At 36.5% G+C, this 21,261-nt stretch overlaps 1 protein-coding gene across 7 annotated transcripts; it reads left to right on the forward strand.

Moving 5' to 3' along the window:
- Positions 1-830: 830 nt before the first annotated feature.
- Ccdc181 (coiled-coil domain containing 181) lies at positions 831-21,253 on the forward strand. 7 transcript variants are annotated; one of them, XM_047521334.1, is made up of 8 exons: positions 831-1,001; positions 1,759-1,839; positions 3,254-3,393; positions 4,584-5,531; positions 8,598-8,744; positions 17,480-17,602; positions 19,460-19,614; positions 20,908-21,253. In XM_047521334.1, exons 3-8 carry the CDS (start codon positions 3,277-3,279, stop codon positions 21,068-21,070), a joined length of 1,653 nt encoding a protein of 550 aa, XP_047377290.1. In that variant the 5' UTR covers positions 831-1,001; positions 1,759-1,839; positions 3,254-3,276; the 3' UTR covers positions 21,071-21,253. The 7 variants fall into 7 exon arrangements, with proteins under 7 accessions (XP_047377290.1, XP_047377291.1, XP_047377288.1 ...); XM_047521335.1 differs by having other exon boundaries at positions 1,784-1,839; XM_047521332.1 differs by having other exon boundaries at positions 1,784-1,839; positions 3,274-3,393.
- The last annotated feature ends 8 nt before the right edge of the window (positions 21,254-21,261 follow it).

Below are 21,261 nucleotides of genomic sequence, written 5' to 3' on the forward strand. Positions count from 1 at the left end.
AAGTGTTTGGCCTGGGTCCTGAAGCAGTAGAAACATTAGCTTCAATAACTATACAACGGCTAGCAAGTGCACTCAATATTGTAATTCATTTTAACCTGAATTTTTTTTCTTAAACTTAGTTTACTCTATAATTTGGGGAATACAAAAAATTCAATTTTATGTAGCTCCTCTTTGGAGAAAAGGTGCTTTCCATCATACCCAGTGACGAACATTCTATTAACGAACCATTTGAAAATTACCTGAACTTCCTAGATTGTACTGAGGAAATGGTTTTCACTTCTTCACTTTCTTGTCTGCCTGGGAATGGACAGTTCTGAACTCCTGCCATCTGTCGCCACAATCTAAAATTCACCTTGTTTTCCTTTTATACCTAAAGACGCTAAAGGAGGATTTGAGAAAATTGTAGTTGATCATTTTGATAAATCTGAAGGTGCAACAAAAATCCTATTTCCTTTGACAGTCATCTTGGGTAAATAAAGTTTTGATTTTGATTCAGAAAAAAAAACAGTTGAGGGTCAAAAACACAATGAAAACCGAGACTGCTTTTTGAGATTAACGGTGAAGCAAATGGTATATGGAAACGCACTTCTAGAAAGTGTCCATGTAAATTATCTAGCGAGTTACCCACGATGACACCGAGTTACCACGAGTTACCACCGAGACAGCCATGCGGGGCCAGCCGCGACCACGGCGAAAGTTCAGGGTGCTCGGCGCGGCGGCCGTCTCCTAGGAAACCGCGGCGTGCGGGTCCTTTGTGCGCGCGGGGATGCGCAACCGCGGGAGGGGCGGGGTGTCGCCTGCGCCTGCGCAGGCCTCCCGCCCGTGACGTCAGAGAGGCCCGGATGGAGGACGCGGAAACGCGCCGTTGCCATGGCATCCCAATCCTGGCCGCCGCGGGAGCGAGTGCTGGGGTCTCTGTCGCCTCGCTGTCAGAGCTCAGAAGCAGGAGGCGAGGACTCCCGCGGCCACCTCTGTGACCCCATTCGCTGCGCCTCACCCAGGCAGGAGGGGGCTGGAGGGCGGGGAGCGGGGCGGGACGGGTCGCGGCGCCCCGGGGCAGACGGCGGGCGGGCGTCAGTGCAGCGGGGCGGCTTCTGCGGGGACCTCGGGGGGCCCCTGGAGTTTTTTCCGCATCGCTTTCCCGCCAAGTTCCGACCGCGAGAGGTGCCGGCTTGGTCCCTGGGAGCCGGGCGCCTGCCATGCTATAGCTCCAGGACCGGAGTCCGTTCCATTGTGCTTCCTACGCACTTACTGTGCCTTTAAAGGCAGCCGCCTTGACGTCCTTTCGGTCAGTCGGCAGCTTTTAGTAAGCGTGCTTAGGAGGCAGCGAGGCAAGACGGGCCAGTGAGTGCTCGGTGCGGCTGTCACTCTCGCCAGGCCGCGGACCCAGGGCCACGCCGGCTCCGTCCGCCTCTCGGCCAGAGTGGACTTCGGCCTCTCCCGGCGTGTTCCTGGGAGCGGGCGTCGGGGCCCAGCCACCTGCGTAGAGCTCTGCCGACGACAGGTGTTTAAGCTGAACGTGAGGACGCACCGTGGACGGAGGAAGGGAGGGCCAGGCCTTGTCCGCGTAGGGTGCCTCTGTTCCGGCGTGTCCACTGCGTGCGGTCCCGACGCCTCCGGAGAGGAAGATCAGAGAATCCGCGGGGTCGAGTGTCCTGCGGCGCGTTTTTTAAAAGCACCAGGGCTGGGTGGCAAGAGTTTATGGCTTGTGTCCTCTGTTTGCTTGAGGCACCAGGCGTGCCTTTTTTTTTTTTGAAGTTACAGGAATAGGATTACTTTTCAGATTTCATGCAGCTGCCTTTACTGCTCAGTTACTTCACTATGGCTTTTCTCTTTAAGGTATAATATACAATTTAATAACACCTAATATGTTTATATTTTTATTTATTATACTTTTCTGTTTTAGTTTAAACCTGAGTTTTCACATGGGTAGGATTCTTTGTAAATAATAAAGCACAACTCCTCAGGTTTTCAGGAAACCACTTATGAGTTCAGAACTAGGTTTATTATAAAAATGAGGGAACGTACTAAAGAGTCCCAAAGAAGTTTTGTCCTAAAAGTAATGTCACTTAAACATCTTAATAAATTTAAGATCCCTGGTCTGCAAAGGAGCTGATTATCCCAAGGCACTGTAACTGTGATAATAAGTACTATTATTTACTTATTTCAGATTATACTGAGTTTTACTTTATTCTGCATCATTCATTGTGCCCTTACTTCTAATTAGTAGGTAGGTAGATACAGTTTAAGGGATTCAACTGTCCTCCAACTAGGCAGTCTTAAATAAACTTACTCTGAATATTGATTGGTTTCTCCAGGCCAAAATATTATTGCCCTGAAATTTGATTTAAAAATTATGGAAGCCTTACTTTTGAATTCTTTAAGAAAGTTCATTTTGTATTTTTAGTTGAAAAGAAATAAATATCTGAATGAATTATAGTACAACTAATACTTAAGAAATAATAATTCTCCAGTTGATTAGTTAAGTAGAATAATTAATAACTTTAATTTTATCTGAAAATTCTATTTACTGTTACTATCTTCTTGATAGTATTAGGTATGAAAGTTTTTAAAATGAAAAATGTATATTATATATAATACATTTTATACTTCTATGGAAATCAACATTTACCAATAGTAAGAATTTGTTGGTACTTATTAAAAATCTCTGAGGGCTGGGGTTGTACCTCAGTGGTGGAGCGTTTACCTTGCATGTGTGAGGCACTGGACTCAATCCTCAGCCCCACATAAAAATGAAATAATTATGTCCATCTAGAACTAAAAAAAAATTTTAAAGCTCTGAGATTACAAATATGCCTTGTGAATTACTAGAAGGTTTGAGAAATTAGGGATGGAAATCGTTATACTCATTTTTATTAGAACATGAGCAAATGCAAGTGGGTAAAACAAACAAACCAAAAATAATTTGCTCCGACTGGACAGTGTTTTAATGATTGGCAGGGGATGTGGAAATCCTTTTCTAATCCTCAGTCTTCTTATCTACTTTTTTAAATCTCCTTCTAGATTAGCATTTCAGAAACTGTGGGGTGGTGTAAGGTTGTTAGGAATATCCACATATTGAAATGTCATGCCATTGCAAGTCTCTCATTAGGGTATATGCAAATATGTTTGTTTTGACATTCTGTTAGGTGCATTTATATGTGTTAATTAACTTACCTTCAGTATTACTCTCCATACCATATTCTACCTCTAAAGTGGACTTACATATACCTTATCTTTTAAAATCTTATAGCATTATTCTTTAACAAGCAGAAAATGAATGAAAATAAAGATACGGAATCAAAAGACAATGGAGAATATGAAGATGATTTTGAAAAGGACCTGGAGTGGCTAATCAATGAAAAAGAAAAGAGTGATACCAACATAATAGAGGTATATATAAATTGCCAACAATATTCATAATAATTATGTTAACAAAGTGCTTTGTGATTTTTGAAGATTTTGACATATCAGCTCATCTAAACCTCACAAAAAGTTTTTGTTGTACCTTGGAAAAATACCTTATTCCCATCCTAGAGATGAGAAAATTGAGGCATAAAGTGTTTAAATGTTATATCCTAAGGCATGGGGCAATGAGATAACAGGGATTAAATAACACTTAAAGCTAAAATAATAATTACAAAATTATAATTTAAATTATTAAATAATAAAATCATGATGTATTACTTCAAAACTAAAAACTTACACCTCCCACTTGCTTAGCATGCACAGTTCCTACGTTCTAGAGTGAAATCATGGGGTTATACTTCTAATGTCAATGAAAAATAAAGAAAATCCCTTAAAAATATAATATTTAAGCTAATATCTGAAACTTGAAGACTGGATTAGCTCTTTAAAGGAAGGAACATAGAGAAAAAAGAGTCAAAGACTGACCATAAAACACTTCTAGGAAAAAGGAATCCATTAAAAGTGATCATATACTATTTATGAGAGATGAAGAAGGGAAATTCAGGAAAATTAGCCAGTTCCTGGATCATGATAGGTTCTTTCTCTCTCTTTACATATATACAGTGTGTATGCATATTTATATAATTTTTATGTGTATGTGTTCGTGTAAGAATAAGTGGGGAAAGTAACTGAGGAAAAGAGCTGAGACTGGGATATGAGTAGGTGACTTTAGAAGGCTAAAAATCAGAGTAGTTAGAGAAGAGGCCTGATTTAAAGGGGGTTAAGGAAAAGAAAGCAGATTTTACACGTTCTTAGTTCCATCTCGCTTTCTTAGTGATGGAGAAGACAGGGTAGATAATGTTTGCAAAAGACCACAGAATCAAAAGTGAAGATTTTCCTAAGGTAGTTTTTAAAAGGAGCTTTATGAATTTGAACAGAATAATCAGAACCAGTAGAGGCAGAGATACCCGGAGTGGTAAGGTTGAGCCAAGTTCTCATGACTGGAATGGTGCGAGTCCAGAACACAGGGCGGTAGAGTTGTCTGTGTGGTTCAAGCAGGAAGCACTTGCACGTTCCCATTCATAAAATTCAGAAGTAGAAAAAGTCCATTTTGAATTGTCCACATAGTAAATGAACAGTTTTACAAAAAATAGAACCTCATATCCTTTTTTTAGATGGTTTGCAAGAAAGAAGAGAATGTTAACGAGGAAGCAAAAGAGAATGAAACAGAAGTAGAACACATCAAACAGCTTTCTGATCCTGACACATCCTTGAAGGATGAGGTTTCACCAAGAAGAAATGATTTCATTTCTGTACCAAGTATTCAGCCTTTGGACCCTATATCAGATTCAGATAGTGAAAACTCTTTCCAGGATTCCAAACTAGAAAGCCAGAAAGACCTGGAGGAGGAAGAGGATGAGGAAGTAAGGAGATACATAATGGAGAAAATTATACAAGCTAACAAACTTCTACAGAATCAAGAACCTGTGAACTATAAAAGGGAGAGGAAACTTAAGTTTAAGGACAAATTAGTTGATTTGGAAGTTCCTCCACTAGAAGACAATGATATGTACAAAACTTATTTTGAAAATGAAAATACGTGTGGAAAACTCTCACAGTTGTATATTTCCAATGAGTTAGGGTCAGAAAGTGTGCTGCTGTCACTTACTGATGGAAGCTGTGACGAGAGCAAAGATAGGAAGATACTGGTAGAGAGAGATGGGAAGTTCGAACTTCTGAATTTACAAGACATAGAGAGTCAGGGGTTTTTGCCCCCCATTAATAATATCAATAGTACAGAAAATGAACCTCCTCCGCAGTTGTTACTCAGATCTCCCAATTCCTCTGTCAATAGTGTCAAGAAAGAAGAGCCTGCAGTAAAGATTCATGCTGTCACTCACTCAGCAGGAGAGCCATTGGCTTATGTCCCTCAGCCACCACCCAACCCCAAGACTTGTCCAAGCTTTGCCTCCAACTCAGACAGAAGTAAAGGAAATGGAAAATCTCACCACCGGACACAATCTGCAAATACATCTTCAGTGACCTCAACATACTGTCTTTCCCCTCGACAGAAAGAACTCCAAAGACAGCTAGAACAAAAGAGAGAAAAGCTAAAGAAAGAGGTAAGGATACAAGTGGACATTATATTGAAAATAGAGTATATTTCCATGTTTTAAAAAAGCAGTAGGAACTGAAATCATTGTTCAAAGTATTGGCGATTTTGCTTATTTTTCATTGTTAAGTGTTAAGAATGTGTATTTATGAAACAAGCACTCTGATTACCTTGATCCTTTTTCATAAGCATCACAAAACACAGAATCATCTGTATGAGAGGCAGAGGAGATCTCAGTGATGACTTCTTTCAGTTCTTTGATTTAAAGGTGAGACTCAGAGAAGTTGTGACTGCTAAAAGTAACTTTGATATGAGATAAAAGGAAAACAGATGTCAGATGGAAAAATGAAGGCACAGAGTTGTTGGGGTTTGGCAGGCAACAGGTAGACTTGGATTGTGATTCTCTTATGTGTGTGTGTTTTGTGTATCTTCTAATCTACCACCCCTTGATGTTGGTTTTGGATAAAGAAGAGAGCCTAGGCTGGAGGGTGTAGCTCCATGGTAGAGTGCTTGCCTAACATGCACAGTGGCCTTGGGTTTGGTTCCAGACATTGAAAAGAAAAGGGGGAAAAAGTAGAGCTTAAAATATCCCCAAAATTCTGGATGGAATCTTAAATTAAATATTTGATTTTTGATTTTGCTCTTAAGTGAAAATCTATATATTTATAATTGAAAATTCCAGGTACTTAAACTGGTGAGTTTTCTCTAAATTATATCAGTGCTCTAATTCTTGACTAATGGGATACTTAATAATCCAATAGTAAATACCAAATCTCAACAAAATCATAGCCTGATAAATTTTACAATTAGAAGGGACCTTAATGATCATTTTACAGATAAAAAGAACACTGTACTTGACCAAAATCACTCAACTTTTTAGTAGTAAAGTTGGAATCAAAGTTCAAGTTCTCTGGCATCCATTGAGAAACGGTGTGTTTTCAATTTCATGTGAGAAATTATCAGGGAAATTTCTGACATTTAGATCAGGAATTCACATTAGCTGAAAAAATGAAAATGCATTTGTCAGAATGTGAGACTCAGGCAGGAGCACGGAAGGGCATGTGCTTACAGAGCTTTGCTCACTTGGCCACTAAAATCCGAACTCAACAGTCAAACCCGGTTTACATGATTCAGGTATAAAACAATAGTTGAAAGTATCAGAACTTCAAGACAATGGAGAAGAATTTGTTGAGGACTGAATAATTGTTTGCTATACACAAACACATCTGTGTGCGTATTTTTATAAGAATCATGACGGGGTTTTATATAGACTTCAGCTCCCTTTCACCAGTGACCTGATGGTGAACTTTAACCTGCATATGTGATGGGTAGTTCTCTTTTCCAGATGTCACACATACTTGTTCTGGGATCCACTTTTGTTGTGTTAGGATCCTCATAACTAAATTTCCCTTTGGTCAAGACATGCTCTTGAAGTGCTTTGCTAAGACTTTTAAACAGTCTTAGTTGGTTTCAGGAGAAAGCATGGCTTTTCTTACACCCAGAGCTTGCTTGTTTGGGCTGCTACGCTGTCTTCTAACCTGAGAGCTTCATTGCAGTGCTCCCCTTGGCAGTGGTGTGACCGATGGCGCCTGTGTAGTGTACCTAAATAAGCCCTTCGGAAAGATAATCCTGTTATATTGTGTGTGTTCACGTGGGGAATCCAAAGTCCTTTTTGAGGGTGGGGTGGGGGGGAGAAAATGTATGAGCAAGTTTAAAATGTAATCTTTAATAAATTGACATTTTATGTAATGTAGGCTACTTTAGGGCACAGAAAATAGTATATAGATATTTCCAAAGATATATTACGTTGTTTAGTCAGATTTTTGCTTTACTGCCTTTCTTTTGTTCAATCAAAAGGAATTAGAAGAGTTTGGTAGTTTGACAAAATGTAAGAAAAACACATTGAATTCCATTATTTGAGGATAATTTAATCATGGACTTGAATAATTTAGTTTGTTTAAGTGATAAAATTTAGAACTGGAGGAGACATAAGAACTTCTTGCTGCAGCTCCATTTTATAGACAAGCATAAGGAGGCTGAAGTTCAGCACCGTGCCCAAGCCAGTGTGGTGGATTGTTACCTAGGCCTGACTCCTAGCCTGGAGCTGTTTCAACTGTGCTCTGCTATTTTGGTCTTGGTTACTGTTTTATAGCTCTAAACAACTGATTTCAGCATCCCCCTTCAAGTGTAAGTAACTCCTTTTTATAACATCAACTGAATAATTTGGATAAAAAACTCACTTTATTCTTTTTTTTTTTTTTTTTTGGTGCTGGGGATCGAACCCAGGGCCCTGTGCTTGTAAGGCAAGCACTTTACCAACTGAGCTATATTCCCAGCCCCTATCACTTTATTCTTGATCATTAACCCAATGTCTAAATATCTTTCTGCTAGCAAAAAAGTTATGTTTTGAACATAAACTACTTGAAAAACATTTTTAAACATTTTAATAAAAAGTTTCAAACACCTATAAAGGCAGTTATTTATTCTGTATCCCCATCACTCAGATTCAAGTCATTGTGATTTTGGCATATTTAATTCACCTCCTCCTCTTTCCTTGTATTTTTAAAGCAAGACCCAGAGAGCATGTCATGTCTTAACTGTGTACTGGTATCTTCTCGAAATGATTATGGCATTTCCTTTCATAGGTACAATACTATTCATCACAATACATTTAAAAATAACGTAAAACATTATAAATTGTACACATTAATATGTATTACATATTAACATATACCCACATAATTGTATACAAATATATAAATTAAGATATTATATTGCTTCTAGAGTGTGGTTTTCCTTTTGCATAACTGCAATTTGATGGAAAATTGCATAGAAGAGAGATCCAAAGTACTTCTAAAATCATCTCTGTAATCATCTCTATGTAATTATAGACTTTACAGTTTAACTTATCTATTTCTCCTCTAAGAATATTTGAAGTTCTGTTTTTTAAGAAGGTGCAATTTTCAGAAGGAAAGTTTCAGGGGCAGAGAATCCTAAGTTTAGATATCAAAATATCTCTCTCCATTCTGACAACTCATACAATTTTATTAATGTATTTTCATATACTTTCCACTAGGAAGAACAGCGGAAAATAGAAGAAGAGAAAGAAAAGAGAAAAGAGAATGACATGGTATTTAAAGCATGGTTGCAAAAGAAAAGAGAGCAGGTTCTAGAAATGAGGAGAATTCAACGAGCAAAGCAAATTGAAGATATGAACAGTAGAGTAAGTAAAACTTCTTTATGGAAAGCATGTTCACCCAGATGTGAAAACCAATCTTGTTTACAAGAAGGGAGTCTGAATAAGACTAAGAACCTGTGGAAGACCTAGAAGAATAGTGAAAGATCTGCAAAAGTTGGAACGTGCAGACGACTTTATAATTAGGTTCTAAGAAACTATAAAAATAAAATGATTCCTATTTTATTCAAACTTTCATAGTTGGGCACAGTGGCACACACCAGTAATCCCAGCTACTTGGGATTGAGACAGAAGGTTGAGACAGGCGGACCACAAGTTTGAGGTCAGTCTGGGCAATTTAGCAACCCTTTTTCACAATGAAAATATAATGGCTAGGAGTATAGCTCAGTGGTAGAACACTTGCCTTGCTTGTGAAGCCTGGGTTCAATCCTCAGCACCTCAAGCAAATAACCACCCAACAAACAGAAATGTTCATAGCCCAGGAAAACAGAAAATACCAGTTCATTTTTTCAAGATAGTGTAGCTTTACTATTCAAATGAAGCAAAAATAAATTCTCTCTCAGACTAGTCTTACTTTAAAGTAGACATATGGAAATCTTATATAAAAACTAGCAAAGACACTGAATTATTTAAATTGTAAAAATTTTAAACAAAAAATCCAAGAAAAAGTTTAAAAAAACCCATATCCTCACTACTTTGAAATAAGTAAATAAAAAGTAAAAAATGAAAATTTAGTTCTTAGCTCTTCCAGGTTCACCTCACAATGATAGCCATTTTTGACAATGTGATACAAATCCATCTTATTTATGTTTGTTTATTTACTTGACCAAAATTTTATGGTGTAGTTTATTTTCACTTCGTCATGAATATCTTTCTAGGCTATTACATTTAGATCTCTTTTTCCTTTTCAAAGAGATATGTGGTATTCCACTGTTAATTTATTAAGCCATTCCTCATTTGTCAGTGTTTAGGTAGGTTCCAATATTGTGCCATTAACAGTGCTACAGAGAAGATGTACATTCTACTGGGAAACATCTTTTAAGAGTAGAATTGATGGCTCTTGAATGTTCAGAGTAAAATTTTTGGTTAACTATGTAAAATTTACTTCAAATTGTTCTACCAATTTATAGTCCCTCCAACAGTACGTTAAGAGTAAATGTTTCCCACATCATACTTAACAGTATATGTGGTTCATCTTTTTGTTTTCAAATAATAATATACATGCTTCTCTACAAGCATGGACTTATATATGTTTGTAAAATAAAAATAATTACGCATATTGTGGTCTTTACCCCTGGTTTTTGGCACAGAGCTCCCAAAACACTTGTAATTTCCTGAACAGTAGGGGTACTAGGTGTGTCTTTTATTCTAATATTTGGTCTTTGACTCCTGTTCTGACAGGGAACTCTTAATCCCATAGACATTCCTGTCTAATGAGGTAACTTGCTGGTTCCTGGGTAGGACTGGGAGAGAAAGACTAAACCATGACTAGAGGCTTGGAACTTTCAGCTCCATCTTGTAACCATCTCAGAAGGAGAGAGAGGCTAGAGACTACGTGATTGTAGGGAAAGAACCAAGGGAAGGAAATAGAGAGGAGAGGCTGCTCAACAGTAACACAGGTTTATTTGGGACAGACCTGCAGAGGGGGTCCTGGTGGGTCCTCCCCCACCTGTGGGCCCAGGGACACCCCCTTCAGGCACAAAGGGCCCACCTCCTAGAATCCCCCAGGGATTTGAGCCCTTCTTTGATGGTGGCCACAGAGTTATGGAAGTAGCCCCACAGAGATGTGAGCCCGATTCCCCAGGGATGTTTGTTTGTTATGCTTTCTTGGAGTCTCATCAGATTGTTTGGATTCCCTTACAGGACCCCCCTTCCCTGGGAATGCACCCCCAAGTCCCTAGACTTACTTGGTCCTCCTCAGCTCCCTGTTTCCCATAAGACTGGATATAGTCCTTTTACTTCCTTGTGACTTATGGGACTGGTTTATAATAAACTCTCAAAAGAATATTATAAGTGCACCTGCTGTATCCATTTATTAAACACCCTTTGATGCTTCTCTGGAACAGTAAAGAAGATACTGATATGGGAAATTATTTCAGTTTTTCAGTTGTTGAGTTTGAGGTACCTACAAAACATTCAAGTGATATTGTATTGTAGATTATAGATTAAATAGGGAAGATTGTGTAGTGATCAGGAGAGGTTTTGAGACTGAAGATCTGAATGGGGAGACTTGATTTCAAAAATGGGATAGTTTGTGGGGATCTTTGTGTACCCTCTGAAGTCCTTTAAGTGTGGACTATATATAATATATAGGTTCTATTTGAGAGAAGAAGCTGTTCCTTGGGGGCAAGTCAGGCTTTGCATTAGTAGGGGATTTAAGGCCAGGGCCCTCTTAGTGGGTCAGGAGGATAGAGGATGTTAAGAAGTTTTTATATTGTTGAATAGATTACAGAGAGCACACTAGCAAGGTTTATGAGGGAGGGAAGGAAGTAAGAATTGGAAGAATCACAGCACATTGCTGTAAGGGTTAAGGGTATAGAAGACAAGAGGAACCTGTGTTTCCCAATCACTGATCACGAAAAACACAGCTGTGCCTGTACTGCTGCTAGTTTCCAGGCTGATGGGCCTTCAGGCCTCAGGGTATTCAGCCTAATGTAATTCTTATTAGGTATTTGTAAAAATCAATGTATACTTCAGTGTTCCTTTTTTTTTTTTTGTACTCTATTTATTTACGGAAATCATAACCTTAAATATCATTTTCAAAACATGGACCATATCAAATAATTTATTTCAAATAATTTTATGTAAGAATACATCATGGTTATATTTTCCTTTGTAGTTACTTTAAGAAATTTTTAAAAATTTTTAAAAATTTAAAATTTTTTCAATACATTGCATGTCTATCTAAAAAACTGACTTTAATGAGATTTCTGAAGTACTTTTATGACCTTCCTCCCTACTAAAGCTTTGGTAGTTGATTAATTTGGCTTATTATAACATTGTGATAAGTAAGTGCATTTTGTTTATTATTGCTATGAGGCATTATATATAATGTGAGTCATAGTCTTCAGAACATATTTTCAGCATATTGTTGAATGATCTTTTTTATATCAGATGAAAGAAAGATTTTAGGTGATAGAATTTTTATTGCCATTTTAGTAAAAGTAGCTAAAGATATTTTTTGGAGAAATAGCTAAAAATATCTTTCTTTTGCAATGAAATTTGTTTCCTTTGCTCAGTAATATATGCATATCTAGGTGAACTTTCCATGATCATTTACCTACCTTGTATTTTATGCCTTTGGATGTAGGGTTATAATAATATCAATATGATGGAGTTGGTTAATGGTGATGTTAAAAGCTTCCACATTCTGTTTCCCCCCATTTGTTCTGTGAATTACTGAGAAAGTGGTGTTAACACTACCAACTTATCATTGTTTTCTAGTCTTTATCTCAGTTCTGTTTAACTTTGCTTCACTTGTTTTAAAGGATTGTGTGTGTGTGTGTGTGTGTGTGTGTGTGTGTGTGTGTGTATATATATATATATATATATATATATGCACTTAGGGTTTTCTGTCTTCCTGATAAATGACCTTCTTTCATTACGAAATGCCCATCTTTTCTTAGAAGGAAGTTTTGTCTGATGTCACTGAAGCCATACCAAGTGGCTTTGTATTTAGAGAATGATTCAAGCAGACAGCATAAATTTGGATCCAGAAATCTACTTCTTTTAGTTGGAGTTAATTTGTACTTAATTATTGATATTGTAGGTTTTAGGTCTACCATTCTGTTATTAGCTATTTGTTTCTATTTTTTTTTTCTTCTCTTCTTCCTCTTTCTCCTCCTCCTCTTCCTCCTGCTGCTTCTCCTTCTCATCATCCTGCTTCTCTTCTTCCTCCCCTTCATGCTGGGTTTCAAACCCAGAGCCTCAGACATTCTAGGCAAACATTCTACCACTAAGCTTCATTCCCAGCCCTGTTCCCTGTCTTTTGAAGCCCATTATTCATCCTTTTTTGCCTTCCTATGTGTTATGGTTTGGATGTGAGGTATCCCCCAAAAGCTTATGCGTGAGACAATGCAAGAAGGTTCAGAGGAGAAGTGATTGTGTTGTGAGAGTCTTAACCCAGTCAGGGAATTCATCCCCCAACAGGGATTAACTGAAGTGGTAGAGTGTGGCTGGAGGAGGTGGACGTTGGGCCGTGGCTTTGGGGTGTATACTTGTATCTGGAGAGTGGGAGTCCTCTCTGTCTCCTTCCTGATCGCCATGTGAGCTGCTTCCTTCACCACACTCTCCTGCCATGGTGTTCTGCCTCACCTTTAGCCCTGAGGAATGTTCCTGCTCTGTATGGACAGAGATCTCTGAAACCATGAGCCTCTGAATAAACTTTTCTTCCACTACAGTTGGTCTGTTGGGTCTTTGAGGCACAATAGTGAAAAATCTGACTAAAACATTATGGATTAGTCAAATGTTTTTAAAATGTTACATTTTCTTAGAGGCTTTTTAGCTGTGTCTCAGCATTGTTTTAAAAATCATTAATCTAAGGCTCATAATATTTACACTGAATGTATCAAAATATATAATTTTTAATGCTTATTTTATTATGTAATTTTGGGATGACTTTTTTTTTTTAACCTTTTAGCACTTTAAAGATGGTGTTCAGTTGTTTTCTGACCTTCATTGTTTCTAACCAGAAGTTAAGCATCATTCCTATATTGTTCTTGTTCCTGTGTATACAGTGTGTCTTTTTCTGTTGTTGCTTTAAAAATTTTGTGGCTTTCGTTTTCAAAAATTTATTAGATGTATGATTTTCTTTGAATCAACCTGACTTGGGTTTTGCTGAGCTCCTTGTATCTGTATGTCAATGTTTTACACCATATTTGGGGAATTTATGGCTACTATTTCTTGGAAATTTTCTTTTGCACCACCTTTTTTCTCTCCTTTTGGAAATCCAGTTTTACATGTGATAGGATGCTTTCATTACCTCACATTATTAATAAATTTATGTTTATTTTTTAAAAAACTTTTTTATTTGATTTGCATAAATTTTATTCATTCATCTTCAGGTGCTGACACTTCCTTCTGTAGTTTCCTCTACACTTATTAAGACTACTCGGGGGATTTAGGTGTTTTTCTGACTTGTTTTGTTTTCTTAAGTTTCTAGTTCTTCAATGAAATTCCTTATCTGTACATTATTTATTTCATATTTTTAAAACTTCCTAAAATTGTTAGACCTGTTTTAAAGTCCTTGTATCTGTATCTTCTCGTAATCTGGTTCTGTTGATGGTCTCTTTTCTGGATCAAGGATCACACACTTTGTTTCTTCTTAACGTCCAATGTTTTTTTTTTAATTGTGTAATATATTCTGTAGACCTTTACTTGTAGGGAGTCTGGATTACATTATTTTATTTTAAAAGGTATTTGATTTTGTTCCAGTAGGAAGTTAATATTGAATGCTCTTTATCCTGTCAGACTTGGTTTTATGCTTTGCTATGTTTGGTCTGTTTGGTTTCGTTCTTAATCTTAAAGCATAGTCCTTACTCCCAAAGCATGTCCTTTTTAGTTGTAAGTGGTTGACCAAAATATTCAGTGAGGTATCCCCACTCTGTTGAACTTGGACTCTAATGACTCACAGAACTTGTGACTCCTGGTATCTTCATCACTTGTAGCTCTCTGCTAGAACTTATAGATCCTTGTTTTACACATGCACAGCCCATTCCTTGCTAAGGCCAAGGAGAAGCCCCTATAAGTCTTTTTGAGCTCTCCTCTGCATGACTCCTTTCTTCTAATGCCCTGACCTGGTGAGTCAGGTCCTAAATGCCCCAAGTTCCCATCTCTGCTTTGTGAAACCAATGAGACTATTAACTGCACTATGCCATGCCTCCCTTTTCCTATATTATGGACAAGAAAGTAAAAAGCCAGGTGAACATTGGGCTCTAGCATGTGTTTTTTTTATTTTTTAAAAATATTTTTTAGTTGTCAATGGACCTTTATTTTACTTATTTTTATGTGGTGCTGAGGATCTAACCCAGTGCACATGCCAGGCAAGCACTCTACCACTGAGCTACAACCACAGCCCTAGCATGTATTTTTATTTATGTCAATAGTCACAGCTGCTGCATTTTTTTTTTCTGGTTTTTCAGCTGATTAAGGTGAAAAAGGGGTCTGATATCAGTTACTCCATTCATGACCGGATGTAGAAATTTCAAATTCATAGTCTTTTGTTTTCATTTCTTAGATATTTTATCCATTACTCTTATTATTCATATTTAATCTTTATAATTCTTTGTTTTCATATTTCTTTTTAATATATTTATCTTCTGATTCCCCCCAGTGTAGAAAGTTATTTGCTATTACTTTATATATATATAATTTTGATGCTAGACTTTTAGTTGCAATTTGATTTACCTTACATTTTAAAAATGTAAAATTAATGTAATGAAAAAGATTCAGATTTCCTTTCAGGAAGATGAGGGGCTTGGGATTTATGTGCCTTTTTATACCCATTTTTTGGTTCATCTGAGTTTATCATGCCCATTATTTTAAATGAAAACTTTTGAAAAGCTCTTACAAGCAACATTTTAAAAATAGTCAGTTTATGTTCAATAAATACTGCAAACAATACAATATGATTCAGATGAGATCGGGCACATTCAGGGTAATGTGGCTATAGACAATACAATATAAGTCAAAAGTTAAAATGTACCAAGAATTCTTTTTCCTGCCTTCCCCAGCTAATAAATTCCCCCTTTCCAGTAGCAACCAGAATCGGCAATGTTTTGTGCTTTTCCAGGAGTATTATCATTCATCTATGTATATATGAATGATATAAATAAATATATATATATAAATTATAGATATAAATAAACGTGACATATGTGGATGTGAACCCGAATTCTATCCACTAATGTGTACTTTTGATTTTCACTGAATGAATCTTAGAGGTGATTTCGTATTGGTATGTAGATGGAGATTTTCCAGTCTTTCGTTATGTGGATAGATCACAGTTTACTTAATCATTCCTCTGTTTATTAACATTGCAGATTTTTTAATTTTTTGGTATTAAAAAATCCTATAAGCAATTATCAATGGATACATGTTAATTTTCAAATATAACAGTTTAAATGGAGGATTACATTTGAGGAGATAGTATTGCTGGGTATTTCTTTTTAAAAATTTGACAAGTTGTTTCTCATAGATGAACTACTTATACTGTCATTGATGGTGCGTGAGAGTTTCTATATCCCACACCCTCATTAAGAAGTGTGCTTTCCAGTGTTTTTTATCTTTACTAACTTTGTCAGTAGGAAATGCTGTCTGATTTTATTATTATTATAAGACTGACACATACACATGCTGTTTGAACTTTCTTTTCATAGAAAAATTCTTTGCTAGCTTTCTATTAGTAGTATTGATCCTTTTCTTTTGACATTTAGGAATTCTTTGTGCATTATATCAACTAGTTTTTTGGGAAGTTAGCTGCATTTTCCTTTTTCTTTTTTTTGCAATGTATAAATTTTTTTTTCATTATTTAGAGAATACTTTATTAGTTTCTGTAATCAAACCCATGTAGATAAGAACTTACATATTTAATACAGTGCGTTACCCCTGTACAAATGGAAAAAAATTAAGTTTAACGTTTCTAGACCAATATGGCTGTTAATTTCTGTACAATGCCAACTCAACACGGTAAACTGTGATACTTTTTCCAAAGTTGACAGCACAGCTAAAGTTTCCAAAAATTCAAATTATATATATATGTATATATATTTATATTTATATAAAAAGACCAACAACAGTATGTTATGCATCAATAGCAGCAACAGCTTTTCCAGGTTCTGCAGTCATCTGAACAAAATTATAGAGACATCCAGCACACTCCATTAAAAAAAGGGGCGGGGGGGTAAAAAAACAAAAACAAAACAAAACCCAAGAAAACAGCAAAATTCTGTTACTGTTGTGATATCTGGCACCTTTTTTTTTTATTAGCTTCTCAATCATCATCTGAAAAGAAAACATTCTAGAGTAACATCATTAAAAACAGCTCTGATAAAGCACAGTCACTACTACGTATGATAAAGCAGGTACAAGAGGTTTCACATTCACAGAGTATGATACAGTACTGTCCTACATCTATAATACTAGAGGATACAATTAAAAAGGCAATTATTTGAGACTTGATTCTACTTTTCCAGCAGAGGGCCCAAAGGATGGCATGACACAGCTCTGTAAAGAAATGTACTTCCTTAGGATTTCCTTGCCTCCACTTGGTCACCTGTGTATGAATCCAATGGTTTTGTTTTGCTTTTTGTTTTTTGTTTTTTTTCCTGGCCTTTTTTTTTTTTTAAATATATATATATATGTATATATATATAACAGTTTTTAGCTGATGTTCATGAAGAGAGTGAGTACTTGGAACTGTGCCGCCAATGAAAGGAAATCCTAAGGAAGTACATTTCTTTACAGAGCTGTATCATGCCATCCTTTGGGCCCTCTGCTGGAAAAGTAGAATCAAGTCTCAAATATAAATTTGATTTTATATTAGATTCATAAAATAAGAAAAAGCCTGGAACAATTTTTTTCAAAAATCATTTACAGCATAACACAACACTTAAAATCTAATCTCTGAGCACATTTTGTTGGTTCTACTTTCAAAGTATATCCTAAATTCCACTACCCTAATCCACAGCACTATTTTCTATTGGCTAGACTGCTATGAAATAATAACCAGTTCCCTTTTTGTACTTTGCCTCTCCCTTGCCCAGTGTTTTCCACATGGCAGCCAGAATGATCCTTCTAAAATGTGGAAGATTGTCATGGATGCTCAGAAATCGCTAATGGCTTCTCATCTCAAAATAAAATCCAGAGTTCCTACCATGCCCTGCAAGGTTGTACTTTACCTGATTGAGGCTACTTCCCTACTTCATCTTCTGCTCTTCAGCCACTTTGCTACAGCTTCACTTTGACTCCTTTGCTACTTATTGAACATGCCAAACACAATCCCTTCTCAGGTTCTTTGCTCTTACTGTTAATAATGCTTGAAATATTTTTTTCCCAGATAACCCAAAACTTCCTCCCTCTTTCTCTTTAAATAACATCCTTTCTCTTTCCCTTTCCCTTTATTACTCTCTCTTTCTTGTACTTCTCTGGAGGAATCCAATATATCTATCATCAATCAGTGATTTTTCTCTTAACATAGAATAATATAGACCAAGAGAACTTTATAAAATGATGGACATGTTCTGTATCTGTGCAGTCCAATACAGTAGCCACTAGCCATACATGACCATTGAGCACTCAAATGTAGCCAGTGTGACTGAGGTATTGAATTTTAGGTTTTTTGTTTTTTAAATAGGGTCTTTGCTGTGTTGCTCAGGCTAACCTCAAACTTTTGGGCTCAAGGGATCTCCCTGCCTGAGCTTCCTGAGTAGCTGGGGCTACAGATGTATGCCACCACACTTGGTATGAATTTTAAATATAATTTAAATAGCCTCATGACAAGTGGCTACTGTAGTACAGAGCAGGCATAGAATGTATAAGAGAGGGAACCTTGTTTTTGCTTATGAAACTCCATACCTATATGCCTGCCATGTAGTAAATATTTTATAAATACCTGTCAAATGAATGAAAGAACAGGAGTACCCATCATTCCCATACATCCCTGAATGCTAGACTCTTCTGATCCACAATTCCAGAGCATATGCACCTCGTGTTATCTCCAGTTATTCCCAACCTTCCAGGTGTTCAGTAGTCATCCTTTAGATCCAGATGTTTTCTCCTTAAAGTTCATTCATGTATCCAAGATCCTGAATTACATAAATCTTATAAATTAGATGGGAGTGTACTTGCCAATGTTGGTTACAGATAAGAGAAAAGGTAAGATGGAGGAAAGGTCTGTCATAGAACTCCCATTTGAGGCAAGCATTAGATGAGTGCATCTTTCCTTTTGTGTTCTAGCTAGGTGTCCACATAATAAAGTCATACTTTTTCCCAGGCTAGAGAGTTCCAAATACGTCCCTTTCCTCTCCCTTTTTCCCCCTAAATGAGAGCTTTATCAACTTTGGAAAATTCTCTGAAGCTAAAATCCTGATGCTACCCTCCATGATAGTAATTACAGTTCTGAAGATGGGCTTAGCAGTTAAGTACATTCTGACAGATATTCTTAAAACTTAAAAAAGCTGAGTTTTAATAAAAAGATGGATGGCACAAGTGTTAGATCATATAGCATACACCATTTTCCATCAGCTCCTTTAGAAACTGCCCCTCACACCTCAACTCCACTCACTTCCTGTACCCAGCCTTTCTTCAGTTCTTTGTTGTATGTGTTTGTGCAAAATTATTTTGACAAAGGGGCCAACTTTTGAAAATCACAACTTTTAATCAGTAAGCCTTTTTTATGTGTGGTTTTGTGTTGTCTTTTGTTTTTGGTTCTGGGATACAACTTGGGAGCTTACAGATGCTAGGTAAGTGGTCTACCAATGAACTACATCCCCAATGCTCTCAATAAGATTTCTGAAAGAAAACAGATGGCATTGAGTTCAGTGTTGAATTTCCTGACAGAAGGGTAATCGGCATTGCTGATTCAAGGGTGAGGTGGTCTGCATACTTGGAATGCAGGTGATGAGGTTGGTGCTGTTATGAAAAATGGATGATCGGGCAGTGTGTTCTTGTAGGGTCACATAAGACAGGGCCTCAGAAGGTAGTTTTGGTTTCTCTAAATTAATTAAAGTCTGTTTTCTAATCAGCAGGAAAGCAGAGATCCACAAGAAGCTTTTCGATTGTGGCTTAAGAAAAAACATGAAGAGCAGGTGAAAGAAAGGAAGACAGAAGAACTAAGAAAACAAGAGGAATGCTTATTCTTCCTTAAAGGAACAGAAGGCCGTGAAAGAGCTTTTAAACAGTAAGTTCAAGACATGGCTTGATTTTTTTCTTTTTCATTTTTAAGGCTAACCTGATTTCTTTCCAGTTATCTGGGTAAAACTGTATTACCTCACTAATTCTAAAAATACAGACCCGGTTTCATAATTTTGCTAGCAAGCCTTGGGGAAAATAGGGACTAGTAAGTATTGAGTCGACTTATTTGAAGTTCATTTTTTTTTTCTTTTTCATAACTTTTTATTATAAAAGAAACAATAAATGTCAATTGAGTAAACAGAAGCTATTTACATGTTCATCACACAGAAATCATGACTGTTAGCATTAGAATACATATCTTCCAGGTATTTTTCTCTACATATAATTTTAAAATATTGAGTCATACTGAATGTATTGTTGTTCACTCTGCTTATTTTATTAATGATCGCATCTAATATCCAACCCATATCCATTTTTTCCCCAAGTGACACATAAATGACTTAGAGGCCACTTACTTCAACTCATATCCAATTCAAGTTCTTAGAAAATTATGATTTTTCTTAAGTTCTTTTAATTCTAATAGTTTAGTTATTTAGGTTCATATATGAAAAGAACTATATGTATGTATAGATGTATAGGCCTGCTCACATGCCACATACATAATTATATACTAGCTATATGTGAAAAGAACTATATGTATGTATAGATGTATAGGCCTGCTCACATGCCACATACATAATTATATACTAGCTATATGTGTATATAATAGTTTTTGATGTTATTTAAAGTAACAAAGCACACTAGATTTGTTTTATTGACTAGATTATTTAGAATGTGGACTCTTCCTTAACCTGTTTTGATGTGTTTATGCTTAGTCTTATTTTTATATTCTAAGGAAGAACTTATTTTATGCATTGAACAGCAAGAGCTCTATAATTTCCCTATCAAGAAGAGTGAGGCACTGCTTTTGAATCATGCTAGTATTTCTAACCTGGCTAAGTAACATTTTAGAATATAGCTAAGTACAAAGAACATGTTACTTGGGATCTATCAAAGTTATTTGCTTAGAAAACAATATTCTTAAAAGAGGGTAGGACTTAAAGCACTTGTAAAACATTGTTTATTACTAACAAACAATCAAGTTGGCAGTTTCATCATAAGACAGACTTAATTAACTATGCCTTCTTGAATTTCAGGTATAAGCCTGAAATTTTTCTCTTAATAATTTAATAATTTGTGTTGTAACATTATTTCAATGTGAAAAATATTTTCCTAACCTTAGAGTGTGAAAAGTGAATTTAGGGGATGTGCGCCAAATTTGATAATGCCTTTTTTATAGATGGCTAAGAAGGAAACGCATAGAAAAAATAGCAGAGCAAGAAACTATGAAGGAGAGAACTAGACAGCTCCGACTAGAAGCAAGACGTTCTAAACAGCTACAGAACCACCTGTATAACATGCCAGATGCCAAAACTTTTCGGTTTACAGATCCTTACAGCTGAAGGTATATTAAATACTTCATTTGGCAGCAGCTGTCATCAAAATTTTGGAGATAATTTTTATGGCTCTTGTGTTTTGGTAATACTCTAAATTATGGAAAAAGTATTTATCTTTTGGTGATATTGACAATAAATATATGTTTTTGTAACATTAAAACAAAATAAACTTATCTTACAGTGTTGGAAGGTGCTGT

Source organism: Sciurus carolinensis, chromosome 12 (assembly GCF_902686445.1).
Source record: "Sciurus carolinensis chromosome 12, mSciCar1.2, whole genome shotgun sequence".
NCBI classification, from domain to species: domain Eukaryota; kingdom Metazoa; phylum Chordata; class Mammalia; order Rodentia; family Sciuridae; genus Sciurus; species Sciurus carolinensis.

What these genes read in the sequence shown, in the direction of transcription:
- Ccdc181 (XM_047521332.1), top strand. Translation starts at nt 1,789, where the DNA reads ATGCAGCTGCCTTTACTGCTCAGTTACTTCACTATGGCTTTTCTCTTT. An exon ending in TTGAAGATATGAACAGTAGA is followed by an intron (nt 8,745 to 17,479) that starts GTAAGTAAAACT and finishes TCCCTTGCCCAG; the next exon opens with TGTTTTCCACATGGCAGCCA. An exon ending in TTCCTACCATGCCCTGCAAG is followed by an intron (nt 17,603 to 19,459) that starts GTTGTACTTTAC and finishes TTTTCTAATCAG; the next exon opens with CAGGAAAGCAGAGATCCACA.